The 18,724-nt window shown below is 39.0% G+C and overlaps 1 protein-coding gene across 1 annotated transcript; it reads right to left on the reverse strand.

Moving 5' to 3' along the window:
* Positions 1 to 140: 140 nt before the first annotated feature.
* LOC129766410 (myb-like protein G) lies at positions 141 to 1,961 on the reverse strand. The gene has a single exon (XM_055766940.1). It carries the CDS (start codon positions 1,959 to 1,961, stop codon positions 141 to 143), a length of 1,821 nt encoding a protein of 606 aa, XP_055622915.1.
* Positions 1,962 to 18,724: the final 16,763 nt, after the last annotated feature.

Below are 18,724 nucleotides of genomic sequence, written 5' to 3' on the forward strand. Positions count from 1 at the left end.
TTATTCCCTTTTTCTTCCTATTATTATATCTCTTCTGTGATTTCATTATCCTCTTTAATTATTTCACCGATTTATTTTCCCCCTAAATAATCTTTTTTTCTTTTGTATCTGTTAACCATGGCTACCCTAACAGAGATAGCTTAGCTATTCTGGTTATCCTTATGTCGCCTATAATTATTGTTGTTATTTTTGTAATAACCCCCGTTTCTATTATTTTCCCTATAGTTTTCGTTGGGATTGGAATTGTTGTTATTATTATAGCCGTTATTGTTATCGAAGTTTCGAGTTCCTTGATAATTGTTGTAATTTTTTCCAAAATTGATATTATTTCTTCGATAATTGCTCTTATTCCCTCTGTAGTTATTGTTATTTCCTCGATAATTGTTGCGTTGTTCTCTATAATCGTTATTATTTCCTCTTCTGTTGTTTTTGTTATTACGATTGTAGTTGTAGTTGTTGGCTTGTGTGCTTCTATTGTAATTACTCTGTTGTTGTTGCGATGTTCTCATCCTTGTTGACTGCAGTCTGTTGTGGATCTCGCGTAGTTCTTCCTCCTCATCGATTTCTTTCTGAAGCCAGTCAAGTAATTTAGGGAATGTTTTATCCCGTTGTGATTTTCCTGTCAAGGCTAAAGCTCTACTTCTGAGACCCGCTAAAAAATGCTTCCTCAAAACAGTGTTCGCATACGACTCATTTCCGTGTTCCGGCAGAGCGCTTACGAACCTATATAATTCTTTAGCGTGAATTTTGTATTCGTTATAAGATTCGTGACTGCTTTGTTTTAGTGTTTCAATCTCCTTGATAATTGCTCCAATACATTTTTGTAATTGAAAACCATTTTTTAAATTTTGTTTCACATTGACCCATGTGTCGCCTTGTATATCATGAAGACGCATGAGAGCCTCGCCTTTTAGTTTTGTATATACTACATTTAGTAGTGGTTGTTGGTCAGCATTTTCAGGAAAGGCATTTGAAAAATAATCAATCTGCATCAAAGGCTGCAACTCTTCTGATTTGCCATGGAATTCCGGGATACATTGTATCGCCGTTACCATTGGAAATTCATATGCAGCCTGGTTTTGCACTGTCGTTTGAATTTTTTCTTCCAGTTCGTGAAATTTTTCCTTCCATTTTTGCAGTAGCGTGATTACTTCCTGGGTTTTCTTTTTCTCTTGCTTGAGGGCATCCTCGACTACCTGAAACGATGTTCGCAGTTTTTTTATCTCTTCAGATGTTTTCCGGTTGCTTTCTACCAACAAAAAGTTTTTTTCAGCCAATTGGGAATTTTCACGGTCTGCATATTTTAGTTTCGTTTTACTCTCTTTCAGCCTGGATTTACACTTATAAATATTTTCCTGGTTTGCTTTCTTCTTCTTCATCATCTTTTTGGCTTTAAGAGGCTTTAAGTTTTGGGGATTTGCTTTATTCGACTCGGTGGTTTGTCTCTGTAGCTCTTCGATTTTTCTCTCCAGCGATTTTTTCTCCTTCTCGATAGCTGAGTGGAAATTTTTCTCATTTTTGAGCTGTTTCTCCAATCGACCAATCTCTTGTAAATTATTAGAAACTTGTGCCTTTAAATCAGTCTTATTACGAATTTTTCGTTCTAGAGTTTTATTCAATCTATGTTCGAATAGTTTTAGCTCTTGAAAATGATTCAGCTTATTCGATAATACGCTTTTTTCTTGCTTGAGATTCAGTATGTCTAATTTCATGCGATCCTTCTCCTTTTCAAGCTTTACAACTCTTTGTTCAAATTCGACGATTTTAGATTCCAGTTTACATTCGTGATCCTTAAATGTTGTACCCTTGCTATCGAGCACATTCGCTTTGACGCTAACTCGATCTGATGGGGCAAGTTTAATTTCCCACTCGGAAACTTCCTTCTCAATGTTCTTCTCGATTCTTATTAACTGGTACTTCACATTTTGAATGAATTGCTCGTATGAAACTTTGAAATCCATTTTTTATATTGAAACAAAACCCAACGATTCAAAATTACTATGAGTACCAATGATAAGCCTTCATGGATATATTATGGACGATTTTTAACCATGTTAATTCAATAGAGCCAAACTTTTTATGCTTCTTCTTCAGCAACTTCTTCTCAAATGGAAAATTGTTAAATGCATATCGTAAATAAAACATACATTTTTTTTTCTATTGTATTTTGAATTTCATTTTCGGAAGGAGAAAAAAAAATTCCAGAAATCCCTTTTATAACAATTCTTATCTTCATGTACGTAAATTCTCAATCACAACTGCACAATACAGCAATATCATATTTCTTCGCTTTCAAATATATATTCAGACATCAATGCAAGTTTGAACCAACGCATTATGAAACAGTAGATATTAAATTATCAAAACGCATGACTAATTAAACCATGTTTAAAATAGAGATCTATTTTTTTGATAATTATGAATACACTTGATTTTGGTTTTTATTAATAGCATCAGTTTACAAAAAATCTTCATAATTTTAATTTTAATTCATCGGGTAAAATTGAGATAATTTGATGAAAAATACATTTTCTTTTGATACATGGAAACACGATAACAAAGGTATAGTTAATATTCTCAAAGTTCATAGTTCATAGTTTTGTATCATTATAATATTTAATGTCTTTTTTATTTATATATGAACATCACAGTAATTCGTATATTTTCAGGTCTCGCACATTGAATTTTCCCGACTTTATCTTTTGAAACAATTGCTGCATTCACTATCCCTAATACAACAATACCTTTCTTCATTTATTTTTCATATCATAATATCAATTTCAATAAATAAATATAATTAGTTAATTTGACAGATCCAAACAATCTTCTTCTCAAATAGAAGACGATTATATTATGGATAAAGAGATGCAAGGAAATTTAAAAGAAAACGTTAGGAGTATGTGAGGACTATTTTTTTAAAATATATCTGTTATATTGCTATTGTGTATTTTTAGACGTTATTGGGAAAAAAAAGATATAATTGATATAAATTCCAGAAAATATATATATATATATATATTGTTTTAACTTCATTCAGTTTTAACTCTTCCGGTCATATTAAATTTGGGCATGGGCGTCGTACTGATCGAAATTATTATTATTTATTTATTTATTTTTTAAAAAAACAGTACTTTTGCCATAGATACTATAAATGTGTAATTAATGGCAGCAATATGTATCCGAAAAGATCAACACTTTTCACTTTTAACAAACAAAGATTTTGTTGCTTGAGACACTATGCGATTAGGAGCACCGTATTGATTCGTGAACAGGTTCACATCAAGTTATTTTCATTTAAATTTTAAATTAAAAAAAAACTGCTTTCGCATTTTCCAATTCGATAGAAAGTAAATTGCTTCACACGAATAGGGGTGAATTATTCTGACGTTTGTTTTGTGACAAGGTGAGGGTTATAGCTCGTGCATAGAATGATCGAATTCGACTTAAACGGATTTAAAAAAAAACCAAAAGATGATTTTAGTCGAATCGTAAAATAGAATAGTTTTAACGTTTTTGTTTACTTACCCAACTGTAATCACCAAAACTTCCTTAATCCGCATCTTCTTCTTTTTCTTGCAACTTTAGGTGTACAAAAAAAATATGCACAACACTACAAACACTTGGAAAACTTGGCAAGAGTTTTTCCGGGCTTGGTAGTACAACAGTTAGTGATGAAATTTGGTCACTTTTTTTTCGAAATTCGCAATTCACCGGAACTTTATCAAACTTTAGCTAACCGTAGGTGCCGACCTGCCACTGTATTCTTCACCACGGGATGATGACGGAATTTATTCTCTCTACACTCTAGGGTTTATCAATGAAGTAACACAAAACTATAACCATATGCCGATTGATTAATTGATTGCTGGCTGGAGAAAACCCTAGTCTTCTTTTGAACGGAGCAATTTTTCTTCTTCTTTACGGCTTCACTTCTGGCACGCGCAGCGAGACCCAATTCTTTTTCTTGCACTCCACACACTGCAACTCACCAGTCAGAAATTGGCCCTGTACTTATAAGCACTTTTTTCCGCTGTCACCACAATGTAGCGGACCGGCGGCCAAGGCACTTTCTTTCACTCTAAAACACAAGAAAACACCACTTCTTGTTTTCAGGAGACAACCGTTCTCCAGTGTGGCTCACGATCGACTCCCTTTTATTTTTCTCATTCCTCTTAATGAAACCTAATCTTACGATAAGCTCCCCGCTATCGTAACACCAAAACATAAACCAAAATTTCTTATCTTAAAACTAGACGCTATAAATCACACGATCCTCAAACAGGATCGTGCAGGAGAAATGTATTTATTTAGGCCCGGCATCGACCGGCCTTATCTGACTCACACGATCCTCAATAAGGATCGTGCGATAAAGATGTTTTTTTTGTTTATTTAAGATTAACCAGACCTATCTATTTATTTAGGCTCGAGCCTATTGATAATTTTGGGTATACAAAACCCGTCTGGTTTTTTGGTTGCTGCAATTCCCCTCTAGTTTGCCTTCCAAATTGCCATTGTAAACCACACCTTCTCTCGATTCAATCACACACAAAAAGCATACTTAAGCGATATTCTGGTGGTGAGACACATTCATTTTCGTGAGGACATCGACAAGACAACATCGTTGCCTAACGTGCTGGAGGAGGTGGACGGCGAAGGAGAACACATACACGCGCAGAACTCTTTTCGTTAGGATGCCATTCAGCAGCTGAATTCAGAATGAATTCAGATTCAACTTCATACAAATGATCTCTATATCAACGAGAGTCCTACGTCACCCTTGCGGTTATACCATAGATATAACCCACTTCCTGTTTTTTTACCCCGACTCCGGGAAGATTGTAACCAAACGTTGGGTTACAATAATGAATTTGGTGGGAAAGCCAACCGTGGGATTGGACTTTACCGATATTGTACAAAAAAATGTAAAATATTTGTTTATGCTGTCTTGTCATTTGAGAAATTTACAGTTCATGTCCACATCTTGTGTTTGACTTAATGTTATTTCTCATATGACAATAAAAAAAAAAGTAGTATTGGGAGTCTGTGATTAACTGTCGTAGAAAAGATGACGTATGAGTCCAATTTTTGCAATAAACCAAAAAAACAGTTAATCGCAGACCCCCAGGTTGGTGTTTCACAATAGATTATTTTTTCGTTAGTTAGTTTTTTTTGTATTTATTTATTTAGTAGTAGGGAAGAAAGATATTTATTTATTTATTTACTTATTTATATATTTATTTACTTATTTATTTAGTTATCTATTTATTTATTTATTTATTTATTTATTTATTTATTTATTTATTTATTTATTCATCCAAAGTTTATTTACAATTGCGTGTTTGGTTTATTCAGTTCATTGTTTATTTATTTATATGTGGAAAGCAAGTGCTAGGTTTAATTGTCCAGGTATAGCATGCTGCCTTAAATGTTTATTTATTAGTCGTGACACCAACCGAAACCAATAGTATTAAGTTGTGTTTGTATTGTCGGAGTAGTCGACGCCTTCTCTGTCATCTCATCGAAAGGGGGACGGCTCGGTGTATGAATTGGAAACGACCCTTAGTGGAAAAATACCAGGGAACCTGAATAGGGTCGAGAGCTTCAATAGGTTGAAAGAATTTCAAAAGACGAGCAAAGAATTTAAGAAGGAAAGAAAAGCGTTGAGAGGAGAAAATTAGCGAGGATCCGGGAGTCTTCGCGAAGATTTGGAACAGCACGGACGCAGTTGTTATCGCTGCTGAAATTTTAAAAGAATCCCGCCACCTAAAAGGGATCCGGTTATCCGTGCTCGTGAGCTAGCATAGCAATTTTGCTAGGCTCTTAATAAGTGGTTCCGGAACCGTGTGTGAAAAAAATCACAAGCCGTCTCAACTCTCTGACCGACTAGTGTCGCCGGCCATCGTGACATCCGGCCGTGCGACGTGAGAAATAAATTTGATCCCCCATCGTCGTGTGACCGTCCCTGAGTCCTGCCGAAGCCGTCCCGTTCCCGCCATCGCCTGTTCCAGCCCTCGAAGAAGAACCGAAGAAGACCAACGCAGTGAACGGCCGCAACGAAACCGGTGAGCTCGAGCCATAAAAAAACCAAAATTTGTAATAAAACAAAAAAAATACATGTATAAAAATTAATTTATTTCTTAAGCGTGAATTGTGTGGCCATCCAAACCGCGGTGTCCTTTGTTTGTTAGGTTTTACGTAGCTAGTCTTGTTTTCCGCCGACGATAAAAAGTGTTGTAATTGTGCTTTTCCACCATTTTGTTCCGTGTTCCGTGTATCGAGTTATTGTTCGAAGTTTCCCCAGAGATCCCTCAACAGACGACCCAAGCTGCGTCGAAAGAACCAGCTAAATCAAGTACAAAACTATCAAGTGAAAAAGATCACAAGCGCGTAGTTAAGCAGTTTAGACGTGATCCGAGAAGTTCGGTCCGGGATGTCGCCAATAAGCTGAATTTGTCAAGTTCATTTGTCCAGCGGACCAAGCAGCAGGAGGGCCTGCGTACATACAAGGTTCAGAAGGCTCCTAACCGCGACGAAAGGCAAAACATGGTGGGGAAGACACGAGCCCGGAAGCTTTACACCGAAATGCTGTCGAAGCCGCATTGCCTGGTAATGGACGACGAAACCTACGTCAAAGCGGACTTTCGTCAGCTGCCGGGCCTGTTGTTCTTCTCCGCAGAGGACAAATTCAGCGTTCCGGAGGAGATTCGCAAGCAGAAACTATCCAAGTTTGCCAAAAAGTACATGGTGTGGCAAGCGATCTGCTCTTGCGGAAAGCGGAGCGCCCCCTTCGTGATGAGCGGCACGGTAAACGGGTGCCTACAGAAGCGCTTACTACCACTATTGAAGCAGCACGAGGGCCCGACCATCTTCTGGCCGGATCTCGCTTCGTGCCACTATTCAAAGGACGTGTTGGAGTGGTACGAAGCCAACGGGGTCACCTTCGTGCCAAAGGAAATGAACCCGCCCAACGCGCCGGAGCTTCGCCCAATAGAGGAATATTGGGCGATTATGAAGCAGACCCTCCAGAAAAACCCAAAAGTTGTCAAATCGGAGGCGGACTTCAAGAGAAAATGGATTTCTGTCCAAAAAAAGACGAATGGGTAATGTCGGGGACATAACCGGAGTGACGTAGGACTATACAAAGGGGACAGCTTTTGCTAAATATATATTTTAAATATATTGCTTTATTTTCTTCTCCTACGTGAATACCTACCTATATAACTGAAAAATGGATTGAAGGTTCTGAAAAGAACTTTTGATGTTGTGTTTTTGCGTTTTTTTACAAACTTTCTCAATTTTTTCTCACTATCTTATAGTTGCTTCTTGATATTTTTCTGAAGGCTTTGTACTTATTAAATGTTCAACGCCGGTCATCTTTTGGCGTATGCACATATCGTACAATCAAAATGATGGCTATGATAGGGAATGCATAGTGGTCCTCAGCTCATTCACTATCATATATTTCACTATTGAGCACATTACCGTACCTTAAACTGTGGCTTCGGAGACGAATGAATTGTAAGATTTGTAGTCTCCGCATACAAAATAAATAAAAATGAAAAAGAACTGAGGTTTTGGAGACGAACTCTACGATCTGTCGAGAAATAGACGAGCTATAAGCGTTTCTGAAAAACCAACAGTGAATACAGAGACGGATGACCTTCGGATTAAAGTCCTTTAAAATAAGAACAGAGCAGCAGGAAATACATAGCTCATCATGTTGCTCCTTAGTTACGTTTCTATACAATGCAGATGTAATCTCAGTCAATTTTCAACATCAGTTATCAACCAAAGAAAGCAGTTCTTGCTACCACGAAAATTCGTGAATGCCATCATGCATACAATGTGTTGTAATTTGAAGCCACTTTTAATTCGGGAACCATGCATGGGTTTGTGAAAACTGAATGATCAACTTAAAAGACCTCAACCACCAATAAGTTCAAAAACAAGCATAAACAAAATAAATCAGTTCATATTATATATCATATTATGTCACTTTAGAATGCATTGGTATTGTGAATAACTTTTAATAACTCCTCTTTAAAAGGTTTAATGGCCCTGAAAAGCGCCGTGTTTTACGGTGGCTGGTTTTGCCACCAAAGCAGTCTGTATAAACAAACTTTTTCCATCTTCAACCTGCTGCCGTTTTGCGATTGCGTTCGCCACTCGCTGAAACTAGTTTTTGCCACCGAACCGAATGTGCTCTGTTCTGTAGGCGAGTTTTCTTATTGTCGTGAGCAGCTTTGCAAGCCAACTCGAGCACTCCGGCGGCCGAAATTCTACAACCACTATTAGATATACTGGTGCTCCGGCACCAATCCGTTGATGCGATGTGATGTGAAACGATGCCATACAACCACACTGAATGAAAAAAATACATTTTTTTTTATCCAAAATATATATTTTTATTAAGGCTCATATGGCGTCAACCTGACGGGGCCGGGAGTTCAATATTTCGACAATGTTTGCCTTATAACTATGTTAGTAATATGTAACCGATTACTCGCGGTTGGCTCGAGGTTAGTATTACAAGTGTTTTCGTAATTGTGATGTTGCTGTCTCCAATGCTCTGTACCTGTGCCCGACACGGGATACTTCCTATTGGGATGCAGCTGACCATTAATCAGCAACGCCCCCCTAGTCTGTACCCCATATCTAGCGTGGTACGTCTTCTCGACTCGAGGAATCCAGGATAGAATGGTCACTAGCCGGCGCAAACATCAACTCGTGTAGAGTTGTCATGAGCGGTACAACCTTTGGCTCTTGTTGAATGATCAGTGGACTGCACAACCTTTGACCCGTGTATCTGTAAAGAGTGTGTGTATGTATTGCCGCGACTAAGTAAAAGTTTATAGATCGGATAGGAGGGATATGAAACAGGGACACAACGAAGGAAACATCATTAAACGTTGACATCGGCGTTTCTGAGGAACAGGTATAGATGAAGCAGAAGATCAGGATCACGGCTACCTAAGATATCCCGGACGGGGATATTCGATTGTCTGCCTTTTGCTCTCAGTTCTCTAGAGAGCTGAGAGCGAGCAGCATGGAACCGGATACACGACCAGACAACATGCTCGATGTCGTGGTAGCCATCGCCACAATCACAAAGATTGTTTGCTGCGAGCCCAATGCGATAGAGATGCGCGTTTAGGTTGTAGTGATTGGACATAAGACGAGATATCACGCGAATGAAATCACGACCTACATTCAATCCCTTAAACCAAGCTTTCGTCGAAACCTTAGGAATAATCGTGTGTAACCAGCGACCGAACTCATCTTCACTCCACATGCTCTGCCAACTAACGAGTGTGTCCTGACGAGGAATGTGGAAAAATTCATTATAGGCAATTTGCCTTTCAAAAAGTGTGCCTTCTGAAGCGCCCACCTTAGCTAGCGAGTCCGCTTTCTCATTCCCCGGAATCGAGCAATGAGAGGGAACCCATGCTAAGGTAATCTTGAATAATTTTTCGACCAAAACACTCAATAGATGTCTTATTCTTGTTAGGAAATAAGATGAGCGTTTATCAACTTTCATTGAACGAATTGCCTCTATTGGGCTGAGACTGTCTAAAAAAATAAAATAATGGTCGATGGGCAGTGTTTCAATGATCCCTAGTGCGTAGTATATCGCACCCAGTTCAGCGACATACACGGAACAAGGATCTTTGAGTTTGAAAGAGGCACTGGAATTTTCATTGAAGATGCCGAAGCCAGTGGACCCGTTTATGTATGAACCGTCAGTAAAGAACATTTTATCAGATCTAACTTTCCCATATTCTGCCGAAAATATCGGCGGAATAGAATCGGAGCGTAGATGATCTGGGATTCCATGGATTTTTTGTCGCATGGACAGATCAAAATTGACAGAGGAATTGCAAAAGTATGGGAAGCAAACTTGGTTGGAGATGCCCGGTGAAGGGTGCACTTCATGGGTAAGGAAATCATGGTACAAAGACATAAAACTTGACTGAGGAGTCAGTTGGAGTAGATTTTCGAAGTTATCAATCACCAATGGATTCATGATCTTGCAACGGATGAGAAATCTGTAGGATAATTCTGTGAATCGAAGAGTAAGCGGGGGTACTCCTGCCAAGACTTCGAGACTCATCGTATGTGTCGAATGCAAACACCCCATTGCTATACGCAAGCAACGATATTGTATTCTCTCCAGCTTGAGAATATGAATCCTGGCAGCTGATCGGAAGCAAAAACTGCCATATTCTAACACTGATAATATCGTTGTTTTGTACAACTGAATGAGGTCTCCTGGATGGGCGCCCCACCATGTTCCGGTTATTGTTTGGAGAAAATTGATTATTTGCTGGCATTTCTGTTTCAAATACGCAATGTGTATTCCCCAGGTACATTTAGAGTCAAAATATACTCCAAGGTATTTGAAAAACATCGAGTGCCTGATCGCTTTACCGGATAGGTGAAGCTGGAATTGGGCGGGTTCGTGCTTCCTAGAAAAAACGACCATTTCGGTTTTCTCCGTAGAGAATTCGATACCCAGCTTGAGAGCCCACGTGAACAGGTTGTTCAGGGTATCTTGCAAGGATTTTTGCAGAACGGCGGGATTAGTACCGGTGATGGAAATAACTCCATCGTCTGCAAGTTGTCTCAGCGTGCAGTTTCTAGTTAGACAATCATCCATATCATTGACGTAAAAACTATACAAGAGGGGGCTTAGGCAGGAGCCTTGTGGTAGGCCCATAAAACTGTATCGAGAAGATTTCAAGCTGCCATGATTGAAAAACATGTGCTTTTCTGAGAGTAAATTGTACAGGAAATTATTCAGAATTGGCGAAAGTCCACGATTATGAAGTTTCTCTGAGAGAATTTCCATGGAAACTGAATCAAATGCCCCTTTGATAATAAATACACTCATTACGATTTGTTCGCTCGTTGGATTCACATGCAGGCTAAAAAGGGTCCTTTTCAGGATCACAAAATTATCTTTAATCTAAAGAGTTTATTGTTTTGTTATTACTCGAGATGATGGGGATCTTGTTCGGCTAAACCTTCCTGTTTAGCGATTGCGTTTGCCACTCGCCACAGCATTCACAGTTGGAAAATTTCTTCCCATCCAGCTTGTGACATGTTGTACAGTAAATTACATTTAATGCGACATGCCGAAGCACCACTCAGTGTCGCATTGGGGGCGATTTTAACCTGTAATTGAACATTTGCGATGACAGTGGTACAGTGTCGACTTTCAATGTGGGGTCATAATTTGCACCCCGAACTATATGTTTACAAAAATGTCCAACTAAATATGTCGCATTACTATTCCGTCAAATTAGCTAAATGTCGAGCTAAATGTAAATTACTGTACTTTCAATCTAGAAGCAATTTAAGAATTGGTGAAAATTGAATAATCAGGATAGTCCCCAACCATCTAAAAGCTCAGAACAACTGCCAAATTCACATACCCATCATATCCTGGCAAACAAATTATGAAAAAATCAATTTGTGTTTTATTATTATTTGGGATATTGTTTTAGAAAGCATTGAACTGTATTTCCTAAACTCTTTTTTGGAAGGGTTAATGGCTACCACCTCCACCCTCTCGCCTTGAGAAAGGCGATCGATCCCTCGCCGTCCAGCTCGTCCAGCAACGATGTTGTCCAGTCGGAGTCCACACAAAGAATGATCGTTACGGCAGCGGAGCGGGGATTTTTAAGCTACGCATGTGTGAGACTGCGACTAATGTTTCGTTCATTTTTTTTCCTTTTTCCTTTCCAATCGTGCTTAATTCTATTTCGCTGCTGCTCTGGTTGCCCGTTTTGGTCGGTACGATTTGAGGAGCACAAAATGGACCAATCAAAAATGGGCACATAGGGCATTTGGACAATGCTTGATATTTAACAATTATTCAATTATTTATCTCAAGAAAAATGAAATGTTATTCGTTATGATAGATGCGTAGATATATTTCCCATCGATTGATGCAAAAACCTTCGCGATCTATTGAGAAATGCTCGAGTTATAAGCGTTCCAAATCTTGCATTTTTTCCTACTTGTTCAGTGCCTAGATTTCCATTTCACCCCCTATATCTTCCGGTTAGACGTAGTCCTACGTCAAAAACTACAACCTGACGTTGTACAGAACCTTATGGACGGGGTAAAGAGGAAGGTGCGAGCATACGGGCTTGGGCTCGAAGTATGAATAAAAAGAAAATGCCAAAAGTTGTTTAATAGTTTTTATTTTACTGTCTAAAATTTTCAAAAGGATCGGTCTACTGGGCGAATTTCTACAGCGTTTTTTCCGTGATGCAATTTGATGTGACACACCCTTTATCTTCTTCTATCTATACCAATAAATGAGTATCGCCGAATGTGTTAATAAGAGCAGAACTCGAGAAAGGAATTGTCCGATTTAGGGCGGTCTTTATTCTATCATTTTTTCTGTATAAAACATTTATTCCATGTAAAAGTGCCACTCATTTTTTCGAATTGAACTTCCACATATTGGAGAGATCGAAGTTGTTGCTTGCTTGTCATGCAAACATTAGAGGCAAAGACCTCTGTATTGTCAGCTTGTATTAGCCTCCGAGAGCTGCGGTTAGCCGCAAGCAACTTGTTGACATGTGCTCACTCCTTCCTGAGCCACGATTGATCTTGGGAGACTTCAACTCTCACGGAACTGCCTGGGGGGATCAGTACGACGACAATCGTTCATCGTTGATATATGACCTTTGTAACAGCTTCAATATGACCGTTTTGAACACTGGGGAAACAACACGTGTACCTAAACCTCCTGCTAACCAAGTGCCTTGACCTCTCGCTTTGCTCGAATTCACTATCGTTAGATTGCGATTGGAATGTAATCCAGAACCCCAACCACTACCGTCACTTGCCAATCAAAATTTCCATCACCATTGGGTCGAATTCTTCTGAATTTATAAACATGACATATGACCTCACAAGACACATTGACTGGAAAAAATATGCGGACGCAATTGCTCTAGTCATCAATTCCAGAGATGGTTTACCTCCATTGGAGGAGTATAACTTCCTTTATCATTTGATATATGACAGCGCGGTTCGCGCTCAAACGAAACCCATCCCAGGCTCCACTATTCATCGAAGGCCTCCCAATCCATGGTGGGATAGCCAATGTTCCAAGCTTTATCAGGATAAATCGAACGCATTAAAAGCTTTTCGGAAACGTGGAACCATTGAGAACTTTCAAACGTATTTGGACCTTGAAAATCAATTTAAAAACTTGATCAAAGGGAAAAACGTGCTTATTGGCGAAATTTCGTGGGAGGTTTGTCACGAGAAACGTCAATGAAAAAAAGTCACAGGAGGGTTGTGTCCGAGATACGACCACATAGTTGACGTAGGATTCCATTAGGCTATCTGTTGATTTTGGATATGTTTGAAGAATGACATCGTTAAACTCTTTGATATTGATTTGGTGGCTCTGAAAAGGGCCGTTTTGTTTGGTTGTTGGGTATTGTTTGTTCACTCCACCAGTGTTTACCGAATGATGATGACAGAAAGATGGTAAACAGTCGTTGGATGGTGCATATCAGATAAAAAATACCGAAGTGCAACGAGATATGATGAAAACCGCCCTCTGTTTTTCTAGACGAGATGCCTCCTATGCTATGTATGGATGAAATTAAGAAAAAAAAACTCACCAATGTGATATAAGATAATTACCAATACCGAACACAATTATAAATTTTTCTCATCAGTAAAACCATGTTACTTTAATAGAGAGAAAACATATTTGAAATGGGAAAGGTAATTTTATTTTATTATTTTTACTTTCTAAATGTTTATTCAACCCAATGCGAATTTTAACTGGACTAACAGCACCTAATACTATATGTAGAGCATAATGGAAATCACTTTTTCTAATATTTCTTCACCTTTTCAATTTTTCTCTTCTGTTTTCTCAAAACAGACAGTTTAAACCAAACGACTCGTTCTCGAGCGAGAACACACCTTAGTTTTTATTTATGAAATTTGAAATAAATCGTTCCATATATCAAGTCATTTTTAACACAACTGCTACCATATACAATTTTACACTCACACTTGTGCTAAATTTTTCGCAATACACGATCGGTTAATGATATGGAATATTACGAAGCAACCAATATTAAAGTTCTAAATTTAAATTTTATATGCTAGATTTAATCGTATCACTCACCTTACTTGCAATATGAAAATGTCCCCGACATGCATATATTTGCAATGCTGATTTCCCTGACCTTGGTTTAGATGTCTCTGTTAGGGAACACATCTCGGTAGGAACCAGAGTTCCCCCACTTTCATCTATTCGCAATGTCGAAATCCTTACCAGGCAACTTACCAGGCAACTTGGTTTTGATGTCTCTGTTAGGGAATACATTTCGGTAGGAACAAAAAACTCCCCCTACTTTCATGTATTTGCAATGCCGATTTCCCCTGGCCACCTAGGTGTTGATGTCTCTGTTAGGGAACACATCTCGGTAGGAACAAAAGTTCCCCTACTTTCATGTATTTGCAATGTCGATTTTTCCGTTAGGATAGGGGTTGAGATTTTTCAATTGTTTGATAGTTAGTTTCATGACATATATTAATTTTATTCATTGAAATAAATTGTTATGGTGTGCCGAAATCGATTGACGCAAAAATTTCATCAACCCATCATGAAATGACTGAGCAATAAGCGTTTGAAATTGGACAATTTTCACGATGTGCTCGATGTTCGATTTTCAATTTGTACCCCAATATGTTCTCGAAAGACGTAATCCTACGTCAAAAATTATGGAAAGTGGCTCGAAACATGAGAAATCGCTCTTCATCGAATGAAAGCGAAGAATATTCACATCGATGGATTTTTAATTTTGCACGGAAGGTTTGTCCCGATTCCGCTCCTGTGCAAAAAATTGTTCGAGATACATCACAAGGTAGGTGCGATCTTGATTGCGAGTTTTCGATGGTAGAATTCTCTCTTGCTCACCTTTCTTGTAACAATTCTGCTCCAGGAACGGATAGAATTAAGTTCAACTTGTTGAAAAACCTCCCCGATGTGGCGAAACATGTTGAATTTATTCAATCGGTTACTGGAGCATAATATTGCTCCAGATGATTGGAGACAAGTACGAGTTATAGCTATTCGAAAAACCCGGAAAACCCGCGTCCGACTTCAATTCGTACCGCCCAATAGCAATGCTGTCTTGTATACGGTAATTGTTGGAGAAAATGATCTTGTTTCGCCTTGATCGCTGGGTTGAAACGAATGGCTTACTCTCAGATACACAATATGGGTTCCGCAGGGGCAAGGGGTTGTGAATGATTGTCTTGCGTTGCTTTCTCCAGAAATTCAAATGGCTTACGCCTAAAAGAACAAATGGCTTCAGTATTCTTGGACATAAAGGGGGGCTTTGATTCTGTTTCAATAGATGTTTTGTCAGACAAATTACACTTTCGGGGTCTGCCGCCTCTATCGAATAACATGTTATATAACTTGCTTTGTGAGAAACATTTGAATTTTTCTCACGGATATTCGGCAGTGAGTTGGGCCTCTTACATGGACCTCCCTCAGGACTCCTGTTGAGGCCCCTTTTGTACAACTTCTATGTAAGCTATATCCGACCTTCTTCTTCTTCTTCTTCTTCAATGGCACTAACGTTCCTAGAGGAACTTCGTCGTCTCAACGTAGTATTACTTGCGTCATTTTTATTAGTACTTAGTTGAGATTTCTATGCCAAGTAGCACGCCTTGAATGCATTCTGAGTGGCAAGCTCTAGAATACGCGTGATCACAGTGCAAGTCGGAGGAAATTTCTTTGACGAAAAATTCCCCCGACCAGAACGGGAATCGAACCCGAACACCCGGCATGTTAGTTGTGACGCTAACCACTCGGCCAAGGGAGCAAAATGAATCCGACCTGCAAGAACCCTTACAAGAAACTTTGAACAATTTTTCAACCTGGGCCATTGGGCTACTGATCGAATTCTCCACGGAGAAAATAGAGAAGTGGTTTTTTCTAGTAAGCATAGACCAGCAAAACCAAAGCTTCAACTTTTGGGTAAACCGATCACTCATGCATGGTTCGACTCCGAGTGTACTTGGGGGGGCCCATATTAGGTATCTGAGTAAAAAATGCCAACAAAGAATAAACTTTTTCCGTACAATTACCGGCACTTGGTGGGAAGCCCATCCCGAAGATCTTATAATGTTGTATCGAACAACTATTCTCTCAGTGATGGAGCATGGCAGTTTCAGTTTTCAATCATTTGGCAGCAACACACCTCATTAAACTCGAGTGAATTCAGTATCTTTGTCTCCGCATTGCGTTGGGATGTATGCAACGCATACCATGAGTCTCGAGATTTTGGCAGGCGTACTCCTACTAAAAGATCGCTTCAATTTATTATCTCTTCGGTGCCTCATCCGGTGTAAGGTTATGAACTCATTGGTGATCGAAAATTTTGAGCGGCTTATCGAGCTAAATTTTCATTCTGGATTCATGAGCTCACATCATGAATTCATCTCCATGCAGGTTGATCCTTCTTCGTATACTCCCAACCGTGTTTGTTTTCCAGACTACATCAATTCCTCTGTACATTTTGATCTGTTCATGAAGGAGAAAATCCATGGAATTCCAGATTATCATCGATCGGGGATCGTTCCTACGATCTTCAATGCAAAGTATGGGCTATCAATTGTGATAATATGTACTTTACTGATGGGTCCTCTATGAATGTGATGGATCACACCATTGAGGAATTGGCGGATCCTTCGGCTGAAGGAGGCCTGGATGATAGCTCAGGAATTTGAACACTTTGGCCCTTTGGCTTTCTGTAAGACCATACGGTTTGGATGTGGCTTGTGGAGAATGGAAAAATATACTTTTGAAATTTCTTAACACACAACTGGATTTATTGCGATGCTACACATTCAACGTTTGAATTTGGAATGATGAATACTGCATTGGTAGGGATCGGTTCTTATGCACTTATACGCATACGAACAAGCGTTCGGGTGCTGTATTTCGGGTTTCGCTGCTGGTTGTGGTTGTGTAATGCACCACACACTGCATTAAAGAAGAAAGGGAGTGGTTTGTATGGGAATAGGATGGGGATAGACATGAAATTGGAAGTGGACCAGTTTTCACAAAGATCGACGGTACAGACCTGTTGAAGATTGGATATCAACACTCTGACAGTGGGATAAGTTCTTGGACATACCTTCATGAGCTGACCAGTATCCAAAACGGGAACATGGGCCTGGGTGAATTTCCAAGTTATCTTCCTTGGTGGACGGGAATCAATTAATATTTTCTGCATTTGGTCATCTGATTTGGAAAAAGGCGTGACAGTAACAACTGTAATTTCAGGTAGCTTTCCATTTGTTGTCATCTTTAGTCTTGAATTTGACCAAAAGCGAACTATGCGGAATCTTATCTGATTTCGTACGGTATTTTGAGCACTGAGTAACAAAAGATTCTGACGCGGTACGGAAATCAAGCTCAACGGTGGCTTTGCGTTGTGGGAAAATTTCGAAATGAATGGAACATTTCTTTGAAGCTTATGAAATAAAATTCTGTTAATCATATATGAAACATCGGGATGAAAACATGGAAAATTAACACTTGGAATGCGATCAGATTTATCACTTTGCTCAGGTAAACACAATTTAGGAAAAGCAAGGCCATGGTTATCACTCAACTTGGTCACTTGGACAATCATCAAATGGCTATTGGCAGGACAGGGAGTATCGCATACCGAACAAGTAGAAGTAGCAAGTTAGAATAAAGGAATGACATCATAGGAAGTGGGAAAAGGATTGGAATTGGTAACAGGTATAACTGGCGGGAAATTTGGCGATGGATCAAAAGGCAGCAATGTGTGGTGCTCACCTTGACACTCTCGGCAGGTTCGTGATGAGTTGCAATCACATCTTTGCTCTCGGGCGTTGGCTTCACGTTGAGAAACTGCGCCTTCCACCCAGCTGACTGCTTTCTTCACTGGATCGGCTGGTTTCACTGGATACTCAAACGGCAGGCTTTCACATCGTTCGAGAACGGCACAATTTTTCGGGAAAATAAACATGTCATAGCAAATCGGAAGCGCCTTGTTTTTTATTTTTATTTTTTTTAAATTTTATTTATACTTCAGTAACATAAGACTTGCTGTCTTTTCTGGTTACAAACGAAAAAATAAGTACATATACATGAAGTGCGCCACGAATTATTGAGACAAAAAATCTGAACCAGTACAAAAATAACAAACTAATACAAAAAATTACAAACTAGAAAATTTCGCGACACCTTTTAATGAATGCTGCCTTATTAGATATATTGGATACATCCTGGGGAAGTTCATTCCAGTGAACAACTCCTCTTACGAAAAATGATTTACCATATTGTGCAGTTTCGTATGAATTTACGTATTCGAGCGCTTTGAAATGGACACAGCTTTGCTGTATAAATATTCAGGTTTGCGAGTAGTAATGAGCTGATGAATGAATATGGCTGCCCTAGCTTTTGGGAAATTGTAAAAACAGTATCCCAACAAGTTCTTCTGCAGATGAGTAACACGAGAAAATCTGTTAAGTTTGTATACAAAACGCACACAAGAGTTCAAAGCAACTCTGATTTTATAAATTGCAGCTGCTGATACATTAGTCAACAGATAATCTACAGACATAAAATAAGGAAGTATCAGAGACTTGAATAGCTTGAGTTTTGTATCTGTATTTAAATAATAAGCCC

This window comes from Toxorhynchites rutilus, chromosome 2 (genome assembly GCF_029784135.1).
Source record: "Toxorhynchites rutilus septentrionalis strain SRP chromosome 2, ASM2978413v1, whole genome shotgun sequence".
Classification (NCBI taxonomy): Eukaryota; Metazoa; Arthropoda; class Insecta; order Diptera; family Culicidae; genus Toxorhynchites; species Toxorhynchites rutilus.